The sequence below is a fragment of the Strix uralensis genome, chromosome 21, assembly GCF_047716275.1.
Source record: "Strix uralensis isolate ZFMK-TIS-50842 chromosome 21, bStrUra1, whole genome shotgun sequence".
Lineage (NCBI taxonomy): Eukaryota > Metazoa > Chordata > Aves > Strigiformes > Strigidae > Strix > Strix uralensis.
This window is the reverse complement of record NC_133992.1, coordinates 8,725,343-8,750,873: the sequence shown is the minus strand read 5'-3', so window position 1 is coordinate 8,750,873 and position 25,531 is coordinate 8,725,343. Positions and strand designations below refer to the sequence as shown.

The window sequence follows — 25,531 nt, the reverse complement described above, 5'->3', positions numbered from 1 at the left end:
CCTCTGCTCTGCTAGAGCAGGGCCACTCGCTCCAGGTCTGCCCTCATGGGGAAATAAGAGGCAGATTTGGAAATTGGTGTGTATTTCTCAGGTACAGCAAAGGTAGCAGGATATGTGCCGCTGTTTTAAAAGCCCTGTTTTAAACTAGTTCTTCCCTACTGACCTACTGACCCAGGCTCGGTGCAGGGGCGGGATGCAGAGGTGGGGTGTCCCCATGGGGAACAAGCAAACCTGCAGCCCTCGCCCACTGTTCACCCAGATCCGACCCCCAGCACAAGGCGTGCAGGGACAACATTTCCCTTCGCTCCTTTAGAAACACCCGGGGTGATATCGGGGGGCACGGAGCATCTGCTGCCAGGAGCCACCGGCTGCGTCAAGAATTTTGCCGTTGGGGAGAGACGGGAGCGAAGGGGGCGGCTGTGGCAGTGGCAGCAGCTGTTCCCTGCCCGCAGCCCTCCCGGCCACGCAGGGCATTTAAATTTTAAAGCACGCTCGCCACGGCTGTTTTCTCCACCGTCCCCGTCCAGCTCGCAGAGACCCTGTCCCTGGGAGCCACGAGGCACCCATGGGTTCGCTGGTGGCCAAGCTCCTTCTGCCCACCATCAGCACCTTGGTCTTCCTCCCCACCATCAGCATCGCGGCCAAGCGGCGCTTCCACATGGAAGCCATGGTTTACTTCTTCACCATGTTCTTCGTGGCGGTAAGATGTCCCCATACCCCCCTCTGCGTGTTTCATCCCCCTGAATGCCTCCTGCATCGGGTCTCCACCGGGAAGGGTAACTGGATCTCACCACCAGCAGCAAGCGTGACCCCCGGAATATGCATTTTCCATTATTTCCCACTGTGTGAGGTGCTGAGTAGCTGATTCTTCAGTTTAGGGCGTCCTGAGGGGTGGCCTTACATAGATTTAATGCTGGTTTATGATTGTGAGGTCAGGGAGAGGGTCTGGGTGCAAAGAAACTTGATTGATTCGCAATGTTTTGGAGCTGGTTTTTCTCTTTGTTTCACAACTGGTAAGTGGCCATGCTGAATTTGGGGTTTAAATTGTATCCAGAGTCTCTTGCTATGTTTCTGTCGTTTTAGCCAAAAGCACGTAGTTGAATTATTGATTTTGCAATTGCTAACTGGTGATGGGAGCAATGCTAGAGTCAGGGGATTTTCTACACTGGGAAAGGAGAGATTAAAACATGCTGCTGAGCTATCAAGAAAAATAATTATTAACCCTCCACCCTGGCAGAGCTGTTTGAAAACGTGTGCTTCACCAGGCTCAGAACTGCCCTGCCTTCCCTCGCACGGGAGTAATGAGTGGAGAAAGACAGTTGTCTGTACATATACAAATTAATTCATATTCCTGCTCCTGGCAGTAAGCTGCCCTGCGCTTTGTATGCTGCTAAGCGCCTCCGTACTCACACAGCAGCGTTCCCAGTGGAAAAAATCTCCTATTTAACCTCATGGCAATGCTCTGCTAAAGAATATGAAGGAAATAACTCAGCAACCCAACCAATATTGCATTTACCTCTTGTCCCCACCCATCTCAAGGTGTCTCATGAGGGTTGTCACATCCATTGCACAGAAACAGAGAAACTGAGGCAGGGAGGAGGTAAAGGACCTTCCTGGTGTGAAAAGCTCCTCCACAGCAACAGGGCTGTGAACGAGGCCAGTCTCTTATTCCGAAGGATCCACCATTTAAGCCTCCAATTAAAGCAAAATGCATGGGGAGAAATTCTGCCAGTTCCATAAAAAGTACAGGACTAGTTAATAAAAACATCCCAACCGAGCTCCCCCCCAGCTCCCCGGGGAAGCCAGACATCTACGATTTCATTTTGCACTGGTTCTGTGTCTGCTCCACCTCCCCGAGAAGTCAATAGGAAAATTGGCACGTGTTTCGACGGGAGGTGGAACAGGTCCTCGCTGAAGAGATTGAAGAGGCAAAATATCTGTGCGTGGGGAAGGGAAGGAAGGGAAGGCAGCTGCCAGCATGGCTGGGGGGGTAGGAAGGGCAGCAGCTGCTGCTGTTGCCTTTCTTGTAGCATCCCACTCCTTCTCCCCCAGGAGACCTCATCAGAGCAGTGAAAGCATATGTCCATCGCAGACAAGTGCTGCGACGCCGGCCAGAAACACGCTCTTTGTCTTCCACCCTTTCTTCCCCCTGTCTCCAGACTCCCTGAACCCAATCTTAATCAGGGAAAAGAATTACAGCCGTGGTGCAATCTTTTCTAGAAACTGCAACGAGCCAAAGGACTTGCAGCAATTCCCATTATAAATAATATCAGCATCCCCGCCGGGCCGTGACAGTGAGGATTGTTCCAAAGGCGTCCTGCCAAGCAGTGGAGGGACTTCAGAAACAGTGAAGCACGCTGGTGCTACCACTAGAAAACTTGCAGGGCTGAGTGCTCGGAGGAAAAGGCGAGCGCCAGGCAAACACTGGGAGCATTCCTCTGATTGCACTGGAAAATTTCTCTTGGCTTGGTTTGCATTTATCTTGCCTGACAATGACTTTTTTGCAAATAACCTAATCAATGAGCTAATGGGCAGGAACCGGTGGCTTTTAAGGGAATGCACTAATGAGTGAATTCCCCAGTATTCAGACTCTGGCCATATAAACCCTATTTAGCCTGGACAGTGACCTGGCATCCATACGCATTTCATCAGGACACTCATTTTGAATTGTTTTACAAGAATCTTTCGCAATTAGAACCATAACCCCAGAGTCCTCCTTCTGCTGGAGACGACATCCCCGCACTGCCTGCGGCTCGGCTCGAAGCAGCTTGGTCATCAGATTGCAGATTCTGGCACAGACCAGGAGGCAAACTAAAGCTCATCCACAAATAATTTGTACTAAGAGAGAAGAATGCTGTTTCTCTCAGGCAATTTGCAATCAGGCATGGCGACATTATCTCTCAAATACATTCATTACTGTGTACCGGTGACCCTGGTGTATTTGAGACTGTTCTGTTCTGGCTGGTCATCCTCTCAACAGCTACACAAAGGCTGTTTCAAGCCAGTTGATAAGAGCCTTTACCATGCTGGTCTGTGGGTAAGGAACTAATTTTCTAATGCCTTTTTTTTTTTTTTTTAAATAGATTTACCATGCATGTGATGGCCCCGGCTTATCAGTGTTGTGCTTCATGCGCTACGATCTCCTGGAGTACTTCAGCATCTATGGCACAGCTCTGTCCATCTGGGTGTCCCTGATGGGTAAGCACTGGTTTCTCATGGTTCCTACCCAGCATCAATGTTTGCAGGTCGGGCAGGATTTGTCAGCATCACTGGTGGGATGGTTAGTGAGTACAGTCCCCAGAAACGCTGTTGCCTTTGAGCTCCCAACTGCAAGACTTAGCTCTGAGACTGTCTTCTGGAAGTCAGCCCGTGCTATGGTTTAATCCATTTTTATATCATTAATTCCTTGGAAAGCCATTGCTCTCAGTGGGGTCCAGACACACATAAAAACTGCCCTGAGTGGTGGCTGGGGAAGTTTTGCTCTTGGAGATAAACAGAGTTCTGGCGCCTGGTGTTTGTGTTAGTCGGGTGTCCCTCTGCCTTCACCAGCTCTTATGCATGTCCTTACAACAGCAGAATTATTTATTCCAAATTGGCAAGTAACACATGCAGCCTTGTGCTTTAGTTCAAGGCAGGACAGTGCTATGAGATGACTTAGTTCGAAACCTCATATGTCAGGGAATTTACCATTTCTCCTCATTTTCCCCATACTGACCCCATCAGCTTGTCCTGTTTTGGTGGCATTAAGAAATGCAGAATCTGCCACTTCCCTTGGTAGCATGCAAATCAAAGTGGTTTAGTCAAAATAAATATAGGTCCCTAGTTTATCAAAAGCCTAGTCTGGGCTGACAGGAAATATTAGATCTGCTCAGAAAAAGTAGAAATATATTTCACTTCCTTTTTCTTAAAAATCCTGAGCCTTGCCACATTATTCTGTTTTCCTCTCCCATGTTGCCTTCACTCTCTTTTTCTCCCATTCTGTTCCTCATTTGCCACTGAAACAAGGTATAATAGAAATGAAAAAAAATATGACCGAACTGAAGAAGGATGAAAACTTCAAACCTATTATTTTCCCATTTTGTCAACATGTTTTTTGGAATGACATGAGTATTTCTGAGAGAAGAAGAGAGTAGGGTAGGGAGAGAGATGAGGGGACAGAAACTTTCCAACCGCAAAGGCTTTGATCAAGAGATTTGGGTCATCTCTAGCAGCCACACACCCAGTCCTCGCTCCAGCCAGGCAGGGTCCCCAGCCCTCCCAGTGCTGAACTGGGGTCATAATGCACAGCCCCAAAATGCCCACAGGACTGACCCTCTGTCCTCCAGGGCTCCAGGGATGGTACAGGACCTCTGTCTGGGATGGGGGACTCCTGCAGCATCCCCTCCGCCGGGCACAGGTCCATCCCTCCTCCCTTCACCGCTGAGCAGCACAAGCAGCAGCATCCCCCTTCCAGGGCATGCAACAGGGTAAATCTTCCATGCAGGGAAAAACGAGTGGGGGAAATATTAACCTTAGAAATGGCCCTGTTCCCCCAAGGTGTGAGTCCCAAGGTGGGCTCCCACACTGTCCATGGCACTTCAGTGCTCTCTCTTCTTGGCTAGGAAAGGCAACGAGGCAAATCATCTCTGAAGGGCATTTTCAGTAGATAACAGCAGTGTCAGGGTAGGTCAAAGCTGATCCAGACACTTTGGCTCCTTGCAGCAAAGTTCAACTTGATTGCTTCATTACTGCATTCAAAAACCTTGCAAAAAAAATACAAATCCCGGACTACGATGTTTAAAATATTGACCCGCAGGGAAACAACAGAGATTAAAATGCGGACATTATCCCTTAGCCAAACTCCCTATAAAACCACGATCCAAGGACATGGAAGGTGTGGTGACTGAAGCCCAGGGAAGCCTCTCGCTGTGGCTTGTAAAGCCCGAGCGCACATGTGCGGACGCAGACCCTCGGGCACGCTTCCCGGAATGCAAATCCAGGACAGCCATAACACAGCTGTGCGAGCTGGAAAAGCATGGAGCCCACTGGGATCCATAACTTTTATCAGTTATTACCCCATTCTGTGCTAAACAAAAGCCTCTAATAATTTACTCACACTGGCAACTTCCAGCTTGCAAAACTCAGGCAGGTGCCGGCGTGGCCGGGCAGCCCAATCCCCATCACGCCGGCGAGCGCAGTCCTACCGGAGTGGGCTGATGGAAGCTGTATTGGGGTGAGGTGGTGGGTTTGGGAGGGTTAGAGCTGTAGGATGAACCCAAGAGCTGATGATGGGCTCACCAAGTGCAAGCATCTTTGCCTCTGACTTCTGGGTCAAGGCAGGAAAGGGAAATACAGGTGGGAAATCTCCTTTAGCTTCCACACGCAACACTGAACATAAGACCCCGAATGTCAGCTCCTAGACCCGCCACTCAGATGCCTCAGGATGGTTCATTTTGCCCCCATGTGCCTCAGTTTCCCCAGCTGTGAGGCATAAGAATGGCAAACCAGAGCTGGATGCAATGCTGAGGGTCCCCAGGGTAGGCAGGACAGATCCCAGTAAGGCTTTAGGTGAGCAGCCGAGGAAAGGGGTGGGTGAGCTGATGCTCCCTGTGCTCGGTGCCATGCAGCCCTGGCAGAGTTTGACGAGCCGAAGAGATCAACCTTCGTCATGTTTGGCGTCCTCACCATCGCTGTCAGGATCTACCACGACCGCTGGGGCTACGGCGTCTACTCGGGACCCATCGGGACGGCTGTCCTGGTGATAACTGTGAAATGGGTACGTAGGGAAGGGCACCGTGTCGGGGCTTTGCAGGACGCTCGCGGTGGGGAAGGGGCTGAGTCCTGTACAGAGGGGTCTGACCTGTGCCAGTGGCTTCCTCCTCAAGGTCCAGCTCTCACTGCACAGGTCATCATGGTGATTAAACAGCACTTCTCCTTCAACCCGAGCAGAAAGCAGGCAGACAGAAAGCAGCCTTTGTGATAAACGCCAGATTCAATCGGTCTGAGCAATCTACCACACCTCCTGTTCCTGCATTTCTAATCAGGAGGAACGTATTTATGGAGTTTTTACAGCTACACAGAGGCAGAGGGGTCTGGTAATCTGCCCCAGAGCCGGTGGAAGATGTGCATAAAATGCGGTGATAAAGTGAGAAGGAATCTATCCAAACCTGTCTGGGACAGTCGGACACCGCACTGCAGCCTGTGCCTCGCACCAGCAGACGCTGTGGCCTCGGGTGGATGGTGATGGCAGAGCCATTGGCAGGAGCAGGCATGGCCATCAAAGGGAAAGGCAAAGGATTCCGTGATGGGGTAAAAATTGCAGGGGGACGCTGCTGAGCATCATAGAAATACAGTGATGCAAGTCCCAGATACGTACTGTCGCTAAGCCCCATCTACCACCTGGCCGGCGGCTAAAAGCAAGTGGCCACAATGGGGAGGGGATGAGCAAGGAGGGGACCAAGGTACAAGACCACCCTGTGTCTCCCTGCCTGCAGAGGCTGTGCTGGAATCCACTCTCCCAGAGGCCAGCTTTGTGAGGGCACCTCAGCTGGGTTTGGGGCTGAATATTAAGAAAACAGCATTATGATCAGGAGTGAAGCAGAAGGACCCGTTGAGCACACAGGCGGGGGTGCTTCCCACGTGCAGGCAGACCCCAGAGCCCAGGACAGCCTGTCTGAGGGCTTTGTGTGGTTGTATTTCAGCATTCAAGGGATCTTTTGGATGCGGAGCAATCAGCTAAATCCGGGTGAATACGCTTGGTGTGCTCTCTCTTTCCTTCCAGCTACAAAAGATGAAAGAGAAGAAAGGGCTTTACCCAGACAAGAGTGTCTACACCCAACAGATCGGTCCTGGCTTCTGTTTCGGGGCGTTAGCGCTGATGCTGAGGTTCTTCTTTGAGGTACCTGTTTGCACACTCAACCACCCTGACTTTACAAGGTGTAAAGGACGTTACTAAGACAGGAGAGCTCCCCTTTCGCACCACTGGGCTGTGTCCAGCCTTGGACAAAACCTAGCTCAGCTGTGGGTCTCGGGGGTTGGCGTGCCAGGTCTGGTGGCAGGGACAAGGGTCCCTTCCTGCTTGTCTCCATCCCAGCCCCTGGCCCGTTAACTGCAGCAAGTGACAAGTGATTACGCAGGGTGATGCTCACTCTGTTTTTCATAGAATCATAGAATCATTCAGGTTGGAAAAGACCCTTGTAAGTGAGTCACAAGGACACGGGCCATGCTTTCTGCAGCTGTACGTGGTCCTCAGAATGGCTTTGTCAAACACGAGCGGGTTTTTTTGGAAACTGGGCATGGGTGACTTAAGGACACCACGCAGAACCACGGCAGGGACTGGATACGACCCAGGCATGGCTGGATCCAAAACTGGCTCACGCTAAGGAAAAGACTCTCAGTTGACTCCCAGGGGCCCTCGATCCCATGTTTATAACCTTTTGCTCTCACCGCTGGCCAGTCCACCCGCCCTGTGCAAAAGGGTCTGTCCGTCCCACGCGGGGAAGGCGATAACCCCCTGACACAGCTGCCGGTCATGCCTGCGCTCAGCCCCGCCGTTACGGCTGCTCTGTGCATTGGGAGCTGCTAGATACAACCTCACAGTCATCCCCAAGGATTATTTTTCAAAGCATTTAGTAATTGCAAATTCTAGCAGAACATAAAAATGTCACTTAGCAGAAACCGCCTCCCCCCGCGCCCCGGCCTCACCGCCGCGTCCTTTGCGGGGTAATGAAACACTTCATTCAAGAATTGGGAAATGTGCAAATTGGAACGTGTTAAATCCACTTTGCTTTTTCTTTTTAAGGCTGGAAATCCTTTCTTCTTTGACAGCAAAAAGAGGCAGAAGGCTCAGGAATTTTTTTTTTTTGTTCCTTTCCTTTTGGCTACTTGCAGAAACCTAATGTTTTGCACCTAACGTAGAGCCCCCCAGCACCCCTGTTCCCGCAGCCCCGGCGGGTCTCACTAATGCTCTCCCGCTTGCAGGAGTGGGATTACACCTACGTGCACAGCTTCTACCACTGCGCCTTGGCCATGGCCTTCGTGCTGCTGCTACCCAAGGAGAACAAGAAGGCCGGGAGCGCCGGGACCCCTGCCAGGCTGGACTGCTCCACGCTCTGCTGCTGCGTCTGAGCCGCCCGGGCGAGCGGGGCTCTTGCTTTTCTGCTCCTGAGGCGATGGAGAAGTGCAACCAAAAGCAAAATGCCAGCCCGCTGCATTTTCCTCTGGGGCACTGGCACCTTTTCCCACCAGTGATGTGCACGCCCTGGGATTTTCTTCCCTGGAAGGTCTTCACCTTTCCACCACCAGCCCCAGCAGAGGTTGCGCTTCCAGTTTGGTACGTACCCATGCTCCTTCTGGAGAAGCACTTGTCTGGGCTGTGACCCTGTCCCCTGTCCCAGGAGACCCTTGCACTCACCCAGGCTATACCTTGAACAGGCCCTGGAGGACCTGAGTTGTCCCTTCTGTGCAGATTTACCCAGCCTGAGCACATGGGGCTTTTTTGGTCATGCCCAATTAACAGAACCTGTATTTTTGTGAGATATTTACTATTTTATTTATGCATTCTCTTGATGTAAATAATATATACTAACAAAGACTTGGCAAGTGTGCCATGCCAGCATTTCTTAAGCGGCGCAAGAAACTTTCCACCTCAGCCCCGCTCAGTCGAGGGCAGATGCCAGACCCAGAGCAGAACTCAGGGCACAGCCACCCCCTCCTCTGCCCACAGCCCCCCACCCTGGCCTGGAGGGAGCTGCAACATTGGGCACTTTGTCCTTGCAGACCTGCCCAGGCAGCGCAGGCAGCAGGTGCCCGTGCGGAGAGTCTCATTAGTATGGGAAGTACATGGAAAATTAGAGGCAGAGAAAAGAAGCTCCTGGAGGGAGAGGGAGGGCTGTAAGCCTATAACATCTCCTCTAACAGACTATTTACTATAGCAGAAGTGTATGATTTATTTAGACTGTCTGGGAAAAACGCCAAGACTATATGTCATGGACAATTAGAGCAGTATTGATATACAGTGATGTCCACAGAAAGTCTACATTAAGCCTGGGTTCCTCTGGAAGAGAAATCCACCCGGGTCATTCATCAGAGCAACTTCCTGCGAAGGGGCAACAACCAAAACCAAATGAGCTTCCAACAAAAATATAAATGAATTATGAACCCCCAAGCATCCAAGAGTCCCTGGCAAGTGGTGGCACAGCCGACGCAGCTGCACACAGAGGCAGTGCTAGCAAAGAATTCTCAAAGGGTTCACCAGCACCTAAACCAACACAGCACACCAGGTCTTTTTCAGCATCCATCCACTGGGATGTTTTGCGAGATGCTCTGAGGGTTTGCAGGCACCACTTTCCCCATTGCTTGCACGCTGCTGGAGTACTTTGCCACATGAGGACTGCTCAGGACATCCCCAAAAAACAGTCCCAAGTGCTCCAACTCCTAATTCAGAGCTGAGAGCAAGAAACACCTCGGCACTGTGTGCAAGGGCTGGCTCCGAGGGTGTGCAGCCGCTTCCCGAGGGGTCACCCACGTGGGTGTCCCCCGGCCAGGGCCACGCTGGCTCTCACTGAGCCACCCTGAGCACATTTCTGGGTGTGCATTACCCCCCATGCAAATACTCAACGCTGACCCTCCCCAGGAGCCTGACTAGCAGTGCCAGCAGCCTTCATCCCTCCACACACCATCTACTGCTTCTGCAGCTGCTGGTCAGCGGCAGCGTGACCCCCCCCCAGCTCATTTTGTGACTGTTTGGCCCCTCCTGGGCTGCGGTGACATGTGTAACCCTGTAGCAAGACCCACTGGTTCATGGGCAGTGTGGGCATGGGGAGACCCTCGTGTGGGTAAAGCGCTGGGACGAGAAGTGCTGGGTAACTGCAACGCCTTGCCATGGCGGAACAGGAGGGAAAAAAGGTTGGCAAACCCCATGCAAACCAGGAGGGCTCGTTAGCTAAGGCCCAGCTGAGTAAATGAAAGCTCCTGCTCCCACCTGCCATGTATTCAGGTGTTACACACCAAAAAACAAACCAAAAAGTGTACTGCATACAATAAAATCCCAGGCAAGGTTTCCTTTTTCCCCTCTCCCTTGCTGATGCCCCAGGGTGCTGCTCTGACTGTGCAAACCATCCATCCCTTTGCACCCCGGTGCAGGACCAGCACCCACCCTCGGGGCCGAAACACAGGCGGGTATGTCCACAGGGTCCCTGCCACGGCATCAGCCCCGCGCCGGCGGCACCACCCGCTGCGGCAGGACCCGGCACCCCGACACCCGGGAGGAAGGTGCAGGGCCGGAATTCTCTATCACCCCGGCAGGATATCCCCTGCACTACAAATGCAGGGAAATATTATAAACATTTACAGCAACGTAGACAAAACAGTCTCTTGTAACCTTTTAGAGCTGCCGAGAGCTTTGCCTGTAAGAGCTCTTGAGCCCCTGCCAAAAATTCTTGCTGTTTTCATAAGAGTAGGTGTTTTCGTCTAAGGTGCAGTCTGAGTGCTGTGACCTTTGTCATGTCTGCTACTGAAATTTCCTGCTTCTCTGTTATTCTCTTCTTTGGTAAGATGATATGAAACCCAAAACTTTTATTGCCCCTTTTAAAGCGTCTTTATAGCTCCCCGTCTACTTCATATACTGTCTTATTCTCGAACGCTGGGATATTACTTATGGGATCCGGGCTTGATGCTGCAAAAGGCATTTGGGTTTCACGAAGCCCAAACCGCCTGGGGTTTTTTTAAGATCAGCCGGGGGAAGGCGGGGGGGGGGGGAGAAGAAAAAAAGAAAGAAAAAAGGAAAAAAGGAATGAGAGGGGAGGGACTGGGCTTTCCACTCCGGAGGCATCAGCATCTGCTACCAGCGCAGCGACAAGGGCGAGCAGGAGCCTGCCAGCCTCCCCCCTGCTCTGCGATGCCTCCCCAGGCACAAAATCCCATCTGCTTTGTGTCTGGGCCAGCGTGGGGTGCCGACTGGCCCTGTGGGGCCAGCATCGCATGGCCTCTCTTCCCACGCCTCCATCCCCTGCCAGCTCTGCCCTGGAGCCGGCAGCTCAGATGTGGCCGGACACCACAGCCGGTGTCAAATCTGGTGTGCAGTGGCTGGGGCACATCTGCCCTGGAGCTGGCACTGGGGGAGGCCAGCCCAGCTCGGGGGGCTCCCATACACCCCATTTCCCTGCTCAGCTTCAGCATCGGGACAGACCATATGAAGGATGTGAGTCCCCAGGCGAGGGCTGAGGCAAAGCCACAACAGCCAGGCATTCGTGGTCCCATGCCACCCCTCGGGCTGTGGGGCATCGCCTCCACCACATGAAGGGACCACGGTGGTGGGGATCCCCTGGGACCTCGCTCACCTTTATGTACTCCCCAGTATCCCTGCCACGGGAGGAGCAGGGACCTGGCCTGCCGGAGGGGACATGAAGATCCTATCGGGGATCTTGCAGCAGGCACAGGGACCAGTGGGCAGCGACGGGGTGGAACCGTCCCCTCCAGGACAATCACATTCCCCCACGCTCGCCTACAGCAGGGCCGGGATGAGAGGGGAATTAGGACCTACTCCTGCTCAAGGGGAGGCTTCCAGAGATGTCTAGTCGGGCTCAGTGCCAGCTAATCTTCCAGGCAAACTTTATCCAGATCCCTTTGGCTGCAGAAAGCAAAAAACTAGCCAGACCAAAACATAAAAGCCTGGTTTCTGCTGCCAGCTGTATGGGGCACTCCAGAAAATGCCTTATCACCATGTGATTTTGAAAGACCGCTTTGGGTTTTTTTCCACACGCTGTTCTTCCCTCCTCACCCTCGCACTGCCGATCCTCCATGCGTGTTCAAGTTGTGAGCCAGCCAGCCAGCCCTGCCAGGTTAACTCACAGACCGTGGGGCCAAGGTTTTCCTTCTACCATTTTTATGCCCTTTAGGCCACGGCAATGCTATCCCGCTTCAGAAAGTGCTGTTGCTCCATCCTGAGGCACATGCAGCTCATTGGGAGTGGTGATGGACAACCCAAGGAGATGCATCCACCAGGACTTCCAGAGAAGTCCTGCCTCCTCCCAGGGATGGCCAAAGAAACCTGATCCCCCTGGAAATTCAGGAGTGGTGATTTCTTGTGCAGGTAGGGGCAGGAGCTCTGTGGGGAGCCCCAGGGAGAGGTCTTGCCTTGGGGTCCTCCATTGCCCTCCAGTTCTGATGTGCAGGAGACGTCTGTGCCCTGTAACAAACCAGGTCTGCAGGGGGAAAGGGGAGTCACCACCAATGTCCTGCACACACCCAGAGCTCCACAACCCTGGGACATGGTACAGATGCACTATGAGAAACCAGCCCCATCTGTCAGCCCAGAAAAAAGGGGAGATGGAGCAACTGAAGCACCTATCTGGGACCACTTGGTATCTCTCAGCTTCACTCCAGTTATCCCAATGCTTATCTTTTTCTGGTGCAAAAAGAAGGTCTCCTGCACTTCAGAGAAGCTGGGGAGCATGCAGGAAGAGTAGGATGGGATTTGCCATGGCTGGTGCTGCTCTGCAGAAACAAACCCTTTCTGCAGCAGCGCGGGATGGAGTCAGAGCAGATGCAACCGCGGAGGTCAGTGAAGTGGTACCTCCTGCATGGGTGCAAAGCAGCCTAACCCAGCACCACAGGACAAAAAAACATTGATGCATCAGCGTTTTGCTTAAAGCAATGCCATGCAACATCCCGGCAGGTTTCTCTTCTCCTCCTCTTTCCTCTCAGCCTTTCAGCAAGACTTCCAACTGAACGTTCCAGCCCAGTCAGTGCAGGTAGGGCAGCCCCGTCCCGGCACCACTCAGTAGCGACGGGGTATTTTCAGGGCACGGAGGAGCTTGGCTGCAGCACCGCAGACAGGCTGAGCTGCTCGGCTCCCAGGGGGGTCGGGCAGGGAGCCCCTCGCACACTCACAGGTGTCCACTCCCCCCGGCAGCACCGGAGACGGACGCGGGTGGTGGACTTGACCCAAGCCACCAAACTCCAGCACCGAGTCCCTGACCCAGGGAAGGGCAGATGCAAAGCAGCCGGGCTCACTCGGCTCTTGCGGGGATGCTTTCACAGCTGCAAAAACCCACTCCAGGTCCAGGTTCGGAGTCTCCAGCCTCCCCACTCCTCCGGTGGAGCGGTCCCAGGGAGCGGCGGTCCAAGGTTTTTGGTTTAGGCCAATCTCCCAGAAATTCTGTCATCATGCAGTGCATCACGCACACTCCCGGATCCGCATTACACAGAGGATGGCCCCGGTCCAGCGCCTCTTAAAGTCAGTGGAAAAACCCTCCCTCGCTACGATGGGAGCTGGCTCGGGCCGTATACGATCTGACAGATACCATGGAGCGAGAGAAGTTGTTTTAATCTGGGAATATCTTGTGGCCCCAAAGCTTCTTCTGGAGACGGACAGGGCAGCGTGTCTGCAGAGCGGGTGCTGCTAAGAAAAGTTCCCAACCTTACAACAGCCTTTCAATGAGCATTTAACGAACCATTGTTATCTGATCCATGTGCTCCAAATGCAGGGGAACTGCTCGGGTTTCCAACTGCACACATCATCTGATGCTCATAAAACAAGCTGATGTGTCTGGGAAGCCCCAGACCCAAAGAAACATTATGTCAATGGGCAAAGAAGTCAATAATGCTTTAAGAAACACCCGCGTGGACAGACAGGGACGGTGGCTGCTCTCCCCTGCTTACCTGTGGTTTTCCAGCAGAGCAAATGTTCACTGAAAAAACTCACAATCTCCTTATAAAGGCAGAATATGTTTTGCCTGTAAAAGGGAAGGTTTGGGGGAAGTTTTGCATGTGTCTCTCTTTCTATGTCTTTATTTGCATTTTCATTTTCACAGTAGTTGAGCTAATCTGAATGGGGCAGGAGCACAGGTCCAGGTTATAACCAAAGTATCAGGTAGCACCTTCACATCTGGAAGGGATTTTGACACAAGTTCTCCCAGACTGTTACAGACAGTTTAAAAGCAAAATCTGATAAATAGCAAATGTTTAACAAGTCAATAGGAAGCTGCATTTGCAAGAACATGTGGCTCTAACCAGTCTAGCACCGCTGCATTGCCAAAGCCCTTCAAATGCATATGCACACGTACCTGCAGCACACAGTGAGGGTTTGCCATGGCTCTGCCTGGTCCTGGTCTCAGTTACAGAGGGAAGGATTAAAGACAGATGTGTCTTTGTCCAGACATGTCCAACAGCCTGCTTCAACGCCTGAGAAGGTCCTGAGCCTCTCTGCTTTGGTGATAAAGGGCTTGCTTCTCCTTCCCAGTCTAAAACAAGTCCCCTTCATTTTTTGTATGCCCCCCCAACCTCGTGTTTAAGGTGGGAAGAGGATAAAGGGAGCTGAAAAGCTCAGGGAAGCACCACAGAGCCCATCCCTGCAAACTTGCTGTCACACCGGGCACGCTGGCTCCCGACACAGGAGTGTTGGGGGCTGCACTGGCCGGTGAGGACCCACTCAAGTTGCTGCAGTGAGGGTCTGAAACACACAGATCTTTTGCACAGATTGGGGTCCATCAGAGCCCCAACCTAAAAGCCAGAGGTGTTTCCACCTTTGAAAAAACTTTGCCATCCCTTGAGAGCCACAGCCTCCGCGGGGCAGAGGCCGATGGCCACCCGGACAATGGCCTCCCGAGGAGAAGTGCCACGGCAAGCAAAACATCCCGACACAAAAGCTCTTGCGGTGTTGCAACCCTGCCTGGTTTGGGGAGACTTCATACCATTAAATAAATGACTACCCAAAATGTGGAAAGAGGCATTAAAATAGAGAGAATTATGCAAGGAGGGGGGAGCAGAGGGGGAGACGGAGGAATAAGTGACCAGGAAAACAACCAGAAACCCTCCGGGATGCCTGCCTATATTTAAAGATAATGTGTCCAGCTGTCTTGCCAAGTCCCACTCGTTTGGAGCTAGGCTCATGTTTTGGATTAATTTTAAAGCAGTTCCTAAAGCATCTCACTCGTGCAAGGAAGAATTTTTGCCTCCTTGGCCAAGGTGACCTTTTAAAAAAATCTCACTCACTATTTTTCAACCTCTCACTCATTTAAAATTGTCATCACCCATGAGCTGTGGGGCACTCGGTGCAGACAATTCTTTTTCTGGTGCTCACCAGCCCCGTGACCCCAGAGCATCCTGGAGCAGGTCTGGGGCTGGGTGCAAGGATGTGGGGCCGGGGGACAAGGGACATTTCCCTGCAAGTTAGGACCCTTCCCCTCTCCTGTGAGCATCACCCAGCTGAGGGTGAGAGCAGAAATTGCCCCAGAAATCGGGATACATGAGCCTCTCCAAGCACCCCACCACGGGCTGGTTGTAAGTTTTCCACGGAAACTTCCACAGAAAGTCAGATTATTTTTTTTTTTTTAACTAAAATATTGTGTGGATGCAGGTGTGTGCTCTCCAGACCGGTGCCTTTGTTTGAGGAAAGGAAAAGTAAACTGCAACTATTGCCCCCAAACTGTGACTTTTCCATTGTACATAGGTTTTCTCCTCAGTTCTTTGCTCAGAGCCACCCCAGAAGGAGCCACCTCAAGACGTGCCCCAGTTGCTCAGTGTCTGGGGGGATGGATTCAAGAGGTGTCACCCCCAGGTTCCCCAGCTCCCAGCCACAACAGGGAGACAGTTTTTGAGCAGAAACACGAGAACGGTCACTCCCAGAAACACCACCCAGCCCACCTTCTCGCCCAGGCATCTGCAGCATCCTAATCGCCCTGGAATCCAAAGCACGTCCACGGCAGGCCCGTCAGATGCTTCCCATTTAGCTTAAACGTTTGCAAAATGCTCAGCCACTGACTCACTGCAGGGCTGGGGGCGAGCTGGCACGTCCGCGGTGCTCCGCTGCCCTCGCCGCACCACGGCAGCATCGTGTCCACCTCCCTGGCAGGGTTTTTGGCAAAAAAAAAAGAGGGATTTTTTGAAGCGGAGCATCTCTTGGTACATCTCTCCCAGCATACCCAGGGTGCTACTGGCAAGCCAGCAGGACGTGGGACTTGGAAGTTGCCATTTTTTCTCTGATGATCCCAGATGCCACGCTGGGGTTTTAAGGGGGTGATTGGAGCAATGGAGGAGAAAAGCACCGTCTGAGAGGGACTGGGAAGGGGCAGCCGCAGGGGCAGCGAAGCGTGGGGCTGTAGAAGGTGCAGAGCCCCTCGGCCCTGGCACCAGTGTTACGGGGAGCCCAGGGGTTGCAGTCGGTTGAGAGCCGCTCGGGATGCAAGAGGCTCTGCCTCTGCTTGGGCTTTTGGGAGCATAACAGGCAGGGCCAGGTACTTTCTTTCCCTCACACCTCATGCCCTAAAGATCCAGTGGCAATACCGAGCAATAGCAGCGATCAGAAATTATCCCTTTGACTGGAAAAAAATAAATCACAAGATCTCACTGCTCCCTGGGTCCAAAGGTGCCAGGCGCAGCACAAGGACATCCTTGCCACAGCAGATTTGGTACATTAGCATCCAGCCCCTGGGGAACCATGACATGCAGAGGCAGCCACGAAAATGAGACAGACATTTGGGGTTTCAGTTAAGCAAATTTCCTTCAACCAGCAAGCAAAGTTCAGCCTGGGTTTGGCTGGATTGGGGAGATGAAGTTTTTGGGCAGCTCCAGGGTTTTATTTAAACCAGTTCAACCAGCCATCCCATAACCTCATCCCACGAGGGGAACGTAGAAACTCAAGGTGCCTCTTGTGCAATAGATGCTGCTCTTTACCCAAGCAGGTCTGGGATAGTGCTCAGAATTTTGCTCCATCTCTGTCCGGGCTAAAGGAAAGACCACACACAAAACGGTTTCAGGATGCCAGCAGCTGTGCACAAAGCATTTGGTTTACATTAATTATGTCTGGACAAAAAAAAAAAAAAAGGGGGGGGGGAGAGAAGGAGAGCAAGCAAGCCGAGAAGACAGGAGGGATGGAGGGAGGCTTCTGCATCATCCTGATGAGATCTGCTCAGATCTCAAATGTAGATTGCAGCACATGCTGTGTGTCTTAACACCTTCTGCCCTGAACAGCTTCTGTCACCCAGAGCTGCACCGCCCTGTCCTGTGCGGTGCTTTAAATGCCTTGGTGAACGCCAGGCACAAACACAGCCTGTAACGCTCTCAAAGACCCCAGTGGGACCCTTTTCTCCAAGCTTTGCTCCCTGCTCCGCTTCCTTCTTTCTCCTTTTCTGAGCAGAAATGGTCCCAAGAAAGACTGGGGAAGGTAAAGAAAATGCTGCTGTTGGCAGAGGAAGAGATGCTGGCAGTTATCAGGAAGGGAAGCAGCAAACGAGAAGGGATAGTAAATAAAATGGGGAGGAGGTAGATGGTAAGCAGAGTCATTAAAAACAGAAAAATCCCCTTCATCTCAGCAGTGCAGAAACCCCAGCAGTGGTCACCATCTCCTCTCTAGACAGCTCTGTGAGCAGCGGGGACTCTTCCAGAGTCAGGGACTGCCACCCCCCAGGGATGGGGCACCCTACACCAGCACAGACCCACGGCCCCCCATCCCCTCCCTAAGGGCAAGAGGAGCCTGGCGAGGTGCGGGCTCAGCCTGCCTTGCCTTGGGCTTGAGCAGCCAGCAAAGAGACTGAATCGATCGGATCTCCACAAAGCAAAGCCCCGAGGTGGCGGGTCCGTGGTGCTGCTCATCATGGGAGAGGGGAAGCGTGGTCCCAGCTTGGACCATACGCTGGGCTGCACCAGCATCACCCCACCGGCCCAGCTCCAGGCTCACCAGTATGCAGAGGGTGGGACATCCAGCCCCAAGCCCCCGGTAGCAAACACCTGCCTGCAGGGACTGGGGTGAGTGACTACAATAAGCTGCCTACTACCTCCAGCAGCTGCAGCCCTGCTGCGTCCTGCACACCTCCTGCACATCCCCATCCCACGCAGCCTCCCCTGGGCTCTACATGCCCATTAGCACTCCAGCAGTCCTTGACCAAGGACCTTGTTGTGCCAGGAGCTGCACAAATCCTAAATACATTCCCATCTCCCTAGGGCCAGCAGCATGCAGCAGCCCAGCCAGGCTCTGCTCCAAAACAGATGATGAGGACTGTCAGGTCGCGGCATCGCCAGGCACAGGCAGCCGGCAAGAGTCGTGCCACCACATCTCCTGCAGCCGGCTGCCCCAGGGGAGCACATGGTGGTCGAGCCCCCCTCCGGCAGCAGCTACCCCCTCCCAGCCCGGCCAAAACCCGCTCCTCTCCCGGGCAGCCTCGCTGCATAATGAACTTTCGCGTTGCAGCAACACTGTCTCCGCTCGGCGGCTCGGGGGGCCCAGCCTGCACACGCCAGAAGCTGGACTGACCCATGTCAGAGGTGATTAATTTATCAGGCTTTTGGCACCCACCGCTCCCCGCCAGAAAAACAATATCCCAAATTCCAGGCCCTCCCGCCCAGCAGATGTGTCTGCGGCGAGGGCGACCGTTCCAGCCCGTCTCGCAGAAGTCGCCGCAGGGATGCGGCACCCGGGGCTCCCGCGCCACCAGCCGCCTTCCCCGTCCCTGCTCTGCATCTGCGGGAAAACCTCCCCTGGGAGCAAAACCCAGGGGCTTTGCGTTGGGCTGCCATCCCGCTGGGTCCAGCCTCTTGCCCTGTGTAGGTGTCGGTGCTGCTGAGCCACCACGGAGAACCGGGATGGGTGTGCAGGTGCCGGGATGCCGCCCGACCGAGCCCTTGCATCCCAGGGAGGAGCGGCACCATCCTGTCCTGGTGCTCAGCAGCCCGTGGAGCTGCCTGGTATCAGGGAGTGTGTCTGGGTTTGAACCAAGCAGGCACTGACTAAGGCCTAATTAAATTGGCATTAATCTGTATCATCAGGGAAACACGCCAAGCCTTTAAGGGACAGATTAACAAAGTTGTTATCATTAGCAGAGAGGGTCAGAGGATAGGGATGGGGCGCAGCATCGCTGCAAATGCTAGCCAAGCCCTGTGGCTCGCCCTCCCTGCCTCTATCAGGGGTTTAAAGCAAGAAACCAAGAGGGCAGTGATATCATTCATATGTCGCAGAGCACTTGGATGTCAGGTGGCCAAGAGACAGGAGAGATTTTTTGTCCTCTCCCCCCACCCCGCTGCCTCCCCCCTGGTTTCAGAGGAGGGATGGGAGCCCGTCAGAGTGTGGAACCAGCCAGTGCCTCTGCCTCCCAGCACTGGCCACAGGCAGACCTGCTGCCCAGCTGAGGTCTGAGCTTGCCCTGACGTCAGGGTGAGAGGTGGAAGGGGGGAACATGGGCAAACAGCCTCTTATTTATCCCAAAAGGTCACAAGCGCCTTGGAAGAGGCTGGAGCTGGATCCCTGCAGTCCGGAGGAGGCCAGCGTCTCCTTGAAGGAGAAGTTTCACAATTCATCTCATTTGTTCGCTGTGGCATTTTCATCACGGTAGTTCGACTTATGCAATTACATAAAAAACATCTAATGAAATCTTGGTGACACAAAACATGAACGTTTATATTGGCCTCCCCGTGCTGCAGAGTTGATCTTGGCCGGGGCGTCCAGACAGACATTCTGCATTCTTCAGAGATTAAGCACTGAAACGCTCCGGAGAAACCCAGCTGCCCGCTCCCCCTGCAGCCGCGCCGCTAATTCCAACCACATGCTCGCCGGCCGGGGAAAGGGAACACGTACCTTACACACACACACACACACACACACATGGGTACTGCCGGGGATCCAGTCCGGCACCTCGAGCACCCCCCGGCCACATCCCCATCACCAGGAGTGCTCATGGGGCTCCATAAATAAATACATGTGCAGCAAGCGTGACGGCTTGGCCGATGCAGTCGTTAGGCGTAAATAAAGGACTGCAGCAAAATTGTTAATAAATAAGAGGAGCAATGAGTAACCTCGAGGCAGGGCTGGAGCCCCCAAGCTGCCTGTGCAGCACCTTGCTGGTGCTCCCTGTTCATCAGCCTGTAAGATGTCAGGCCCCAGTTAAAATTGATGAGCTGTGGGCAATGAAACCCTCATCGTGGTTCGGTTTCCACCTCCCCCCTTTTAAAAAATCTTCTGCCTCCCATTAAAAATCAGGGTGATCATTAAAAAAAGGAAAAAGAAAGGGAGGATGAGGCGTGAAGGGGAGAGACTTTGTCCTTGACAGCTCGCATGGAGCCAGGCGAGGAACCACTGTGCTTCCAGAGGTGGGGATGGGGATGAGGGGAGCGGCCACCCCATCCTGATGCTGCCCACATCACCCGTGCGTGGGTTTCAAGCACATCAGCGTGTCCCAGGCTGCCCCGGACCCACACCCAGGTGCCACTGGGCGATGCTGTTGCTGGTAGCCACAGTGCTGACTGACCGAGCCACCTCGCCGGCAGCAGCCAGGGCACATCCCGCCGCACATCCCTGCTCCTGTCACCGCCATTCCCATGTTTTAAGACGCAGGGTGGTAACTCTGCTGCAAATCCCCATCCCAGTGCTGTCCACAGCCTGGGAAATGCAGCTCGTCCAGCAAAAGCATCCATGGACAAGCGTGCTGTCCGGAAAGGCACCCGTCATGGAGGGTGACACCGGGTGGCACCACCAAAGCAAAAGCCCCCGCAGCGTTGTGTGCACCACCCCAGCGCGAGGCCGGCTGCAAACCCTGCACAAGACCTTGCTGCCATCATGGGGTGAAAAGGGGCAAATCCCGGCCAGAGCCGGCTCACGCCACTGGTGATTTCTCCAAATATGGGTCAGTTTAGAGACAGGGACCAGCACCAGCTCCTGGTCTGGATGCAGCTGCTGGAGTCTCGCCCTGCACCACTGGCTGCAGCTGGAGCTTTTGAAAAGCCCCAAACTGCCTCGCTGGTGAGGACAGGGGGTCTGAAGTGCAAAACCCACCGGGGGACCCGCCCGCCCCATCACCCCCAGCCCCCCCGCCGGTGCCCTCATTTTAAAGGCGGAACATTTTTGACATACTACAAACCATCGGCAAAACAAGATGTCAGGGCTGTAACTGCTGCTGGCGTCGATTCTGCCGGGGCGTGGGAGGGATCCAGGAATAACAAGGGGGGGTTCAGCGAGCAGTGGCCCCCTCTCTCGGGTTGCAGCCGGGGCTCCAGCCCCGCGGGCACATCGGCCAGCTGCCCGTATGGGATGTCTGCAAAGGCTCGGGCTTTATCGCCTTGCACGGAAGGAGGAGGAAAGACAGGAGGCGGGGGGGGGAAGAGAGAGAGAGGAAAAATAGCCCCTTATTCCACTTTCATCAAGGAAGCATCCAGCCGTCCAAAAAATTTAATGTCATATTTTAGCAAGAAAAACAGCTGTTGTGGTACTTTAAGGCCCAGCATATTTTGGCCAGGGCTGCATGTTGTGGATATTGGCTGAGTCAAGGTTAGCTGTTAAAAGGCAGAAATTCTAGACCCATATGAAGAAACATCGCGTTCCTTTATATTCAGATAATATTTACTCCCAGGCCTGTTTTGTTTTGTTTTCTTCTCCCTCCTGGAGGGGGGCCCAGCCCTGGGGCTGCAGCTGCCCTTGGCATCACCGCTCTGCGGGCAGGGGGGAGACTGCACCAGGGCACAGCAGTTGGGGGATGATGGAAGCAATGGGAAAAGCAGGGGAGGCTCCGCCTGGCACCTCTGATTTAAGGTTTGCCCTCCAGTTTTCAGCTCTGCCTGGCTTTGAGCTGTGCCTTGTGCACAGCAGGGCAGGAGTTGGGGGTTTGCTGCCTGGTGGGAGGAGAGGGGTCCATCCCAGCAGCACAGGCGCTGGGGGGGTCAGTCGCTTCCCCGCAGGGAGGTTGGGCACCCACGAGGTGCCCGCTGGTCTCACAGCACAGCACCCACGTGCCTTTTGCCATTCAGAATGGGTCAGGCTTTTATTCCCCCCAAGGGATAAAGATGCCAATAAATCTGTGGCAGGCAAAGCAGGAGAGGGAGTGAAATCCCGGGCTATCAGTCCCACCCCCTGCCCCAGGATGGGCAGCTCTACCCCGGCTAAGGACCCAGCGCACCTACAAAACCCCCACAGTATCAACCCCACAAAAATTAAGTGCAATTTTAATACAGTGTTTTGCAGCTTTATCTTTTCATAACTTTGTTCTGTCACAGCATATCTATGCTTTTTAAGTTATTGCCTATTTAAACGCCTGTATTTAACGCCGGTCCCCAAAGCGGCCGTGCCCAGGCTGTCACACTCAGGATGGCCCAGTCCCCTCAAAAAGCTCTTTGTGCAACGGCTCCTTCCAGTTCCCACCTGTGCTGTGCTGTGAGAGCAAACGGAGCTCCTGGGTCCAGAAGGGTGGGACGGGGGCATGCATTTATACTGCATGGAAATGAAACCCCCCAAAAAAACCCAAAACTGGACACAGAGTGCCCCGGGCTCCACAGCCCTGCACCCAGCGCGATGCCACCCAGGCTGTAAATGACTCATCTTCTCGTAAAGCTGGTTTGCTAAGGAAGAAAGAAAAGCCCTTGCCCCGAAACAATTCCTCTGCGCTTGCCAAGCTCGGCGGGAGCAATCCGCACTGTCTCTCTGCTTCTCCGGAGCGCCCAGCGCCAGCGTCCCCCCACTGTGGTGCCACCTCTGGAGCCCCATTGGAGTCGGACCCCCAGCTCCCCCACAGTGCCGGGGTTTTCCTCCCCACCTCCCGCCCAGCACCATGCCTTACCAAACACGGAGCCACCAAACACAACCCTGCATATTTCACTAACCTCAGACACTTGGATAGGGAAGGCTGTGGATTTTAAAAAAAGGGAGGAAAAAAAGGAAAAGAAAAAAGTCCAAGGTGGAACCGCAATGTTTATAAAATGGGTCACTGAATTATACATAAAAATATTTTCCTTGTGGATGCAATTACTTCCTGGACTTGTTATTCCACAGATGCTTAAGTTCGCCTCAAGCAACTCCAATAAATGCTTTACAGTCTGCTAGATCAACAGTAGCAGCGCTGGAGCGAATTGAGCAGCGCTGTTTCAAATTTGTCAGAAAACCACACAGTGTTTTCATGCGCACGTTTTAGAAACCCAAACAAAATGATTCCCAACCGTCGTGCTCCCTTTCCTTACGCTTTTAATGGGTTTCACATGAGCTCCTCCAGACACAGGCAGAGCCCCAGGGGCTCAGGACACCCGGGCAAGTGCTCCCCAAAACCCAGGGAGGCGCCCCGGGAGGAGATGGGGACCGAGCAGGAGAAACACCTCCCGTTGCTCTCCTGTATAAACCCTGCTCCATCCCGTTCCCCAATTTTCCCGTCTCATCCTCCCGCAAGATCTGGCTCACCCGTTAGGTACCCGGGGGGCAGGGGGATGTATAACCAGCTTAGGAGGCTTTCCCAGGGGAAATGAATTTCGGGAACGAGGGGTTGGGGCTGCCCCTACCTGCCACAGTGGCTGTGGGCGGGTGAGGGAGAGTTCAGGGGCTGGGGGAGACACAAGCCACGTGGGGTTTAAAAGTGCAATGAAAAAATCCCAGAGGAGCTTCAGCAAAGCTGGTGGGAAGGGAAAGGAGCTGAGGCCATGGCCAGACGGTTCCCAGCATGGGCACAGCCTGGCAGTAACAGTTTCCCTCTGTAGCAGGGACATGTATTTGGGTTTTTTCTCCTCTATCCAGCCACCAATTTTCACAAAACTCAGAGAAACTCAAGGCCATGGAGATGTGTAAAGATTTTTTTTTAATACATATAGGTCTTGGCCCAAAAGCCCATATCCATCTGGTCCATCTGCTGCATCCTGATCTTCAAAAACCTCAAAGCAATTTTCGTTTAAGAGCAATTGAAAGCATTTAGTGCTGCTTTCAACGACCTTGAATGGGAAAGCAACTGAGGGCTGGGGAGTTGGGGGACACGCCAGGATCACAGTGCTGTTATGCCAATAAAATATATTAATATCTGCCCAGGAATACTCAAGATTCACTCCAGGACTAACAGGTGGCTGTAACAAGATTATCCCATTAACAGATCGCCAGCAGAGCAGAAATGTGCTTTCAGGTCTCTGCTTTCACTCCAAATTTCATCCACGAGATTTTCTGTCAGCAGGATAAACAGGGTAAAAGGTGCCTTCAAAAATGGGCTTATACAAAGATCCTTATTCTACTGCTTCAAGGATGCTGCTGCTTCCCATTCCCCCTTGTATGGGAATCCCAGCTCAAATTTGCCTTTTTATAGGCCACTGCAGCAATCCTGCTCCTTGCCCACTCTCCTCTGCCAGCGGCTGGGGATCGATGGCAGCCGGACACCAGCCTACCCACTGCGGTGTCACAGCCCCAGGCGGGACACAGCCTTGTCCCCATCCCTTATCCCGCGGGGTGCAGAGGATGAAAGTCCCACAGGACCTGAGAGAGCATCATCCTCCTCAGCGAGGGCACCCCGTAGGCTGCAATCCCCAAACGCCCGGTGAGGCAAATCATTTATGAGCAACCCCCACCCCACCAGCAGTGGAAAATGCTTTGCAAAGGGAAGAAGCCGGGTTTCCCTCTGCCCTCGCTCCCAGCCCTGGGATGGGGACAGGGACGGTGCCTCCAAGGCCAAGCTGCACATGGGGCTGCCCGTCTCAGAGATTAAACCAAGGGCCCCGCAGGGAATGCATTGCCATTTTTATTTGGAATTAGGTCCCAGCACATCTTAATTTTCGATTCAACCGCTGCTGAAAAGAAACATAAAATAAAACAAGCGCCAGTGGTGGGGAGGGAGGGAGAAGGCAGCGCCGGGTCTGCCCATGGTCCCGAATTAGCCACAGAAAAACGTTAACATTCCTGTGCTGGCCCCTGGCCAGGGGACGGAGCAATTCAGGAGACGGAGATGCAGTCACTGGCAAACACGCGCATGGTCTGCGGGTCCCGGTGCCACAGCCGGCGTGGAAAACCCCAGGGAAACAGCTGTGGCTGAGGGTGGGGAAGAGCACGGGCCCCACACCCTGCTCCCGGGGACAGCCCCAAGGTGCTTTTAAATGCCACAAGCGTTTTTCTTCCCCAGGCAAAGCAGCTGGGAAACGCCACGCAAAGGTGACACATATGTGGGATTTCTGCGCGGCTGGACACCACCCGGCTCCAGGTCCCCAAGCCAGCGGTGCCCAGGTTGGAGGGGTCAGATCCTGCCTCCCGATGGGAGAGTCACTGTGATTTGGGGGCGATGGGCAGGCAGCGCAGGGGGAAGTTCCGCCTTGGGGGGAGCACAGCATCCCACAGAGCATCCCCAGTACCCCGTGCCAGCTCTACTGCAAACATGCATCAGCCCAGGTGCCCCCCAACTCCCGGGGTCCCACTGGCTCATTGCAGACCCCCACACCCCACTGCAGACCCCCCAGGACCCCACACAGCACCCACCCAAGCCCGAGTCCAGGCTATGCCTGGCTGCCAGTGCAGTTTAATAATGCTGGCCTGCACCCTGGTATCCGCCGGCCGCCCCAGCCCTCCTGATTTTGCCATTTGCCGGGCGCTGGAGGCAGCGTGCCGCGCTCGAGCACCGGCGAGGGCTCCAATCTGTTCCTCATTAGAAGGGGCAGACAGCCCAGCGCGGGAGTCTGAGCCCTAATCTCCTTTCCAGTTGGTATCCGTCAGCAGATGTACAACAAGTGGTTGGATATTTTAGCGGGCATGTGTGTGACAGAGCCGTTAGCTTTTTTTCCAGCCGGGGCAGGGGATAAAATGCTGTGGCTCGAGCCGAGGCTTTGCCGGTCACACGCGGAGCCC

General features: G+C 53.8%; 1 protein-coding gene across 1 annotated transcript; it reads left to right on the top strand.

The window, feature by feature from the left end:
• The first annotated feature begins 565 nt into the window (after positions 1–565).
• MYMK (myomaker, myoblast fusion factor) lies at positions 566–8,106 on the top strand. Its single transcript, XM_074891273.1, has 5 exons — positions 566–700; positions 3,084–3,198; positions 5,607–5,755; positions 6,761–6,877; positions 7,960–8,106. Exons 1-5 carry the CDS (start codon positions 566–568, stop codon positions 8,104–8,106), a joined length of 663 nt encoding a protein of 220 aa, XP_074747374.1.
• Positions 8,107–25,531: the final 17,425 nt, after the last annotated feature.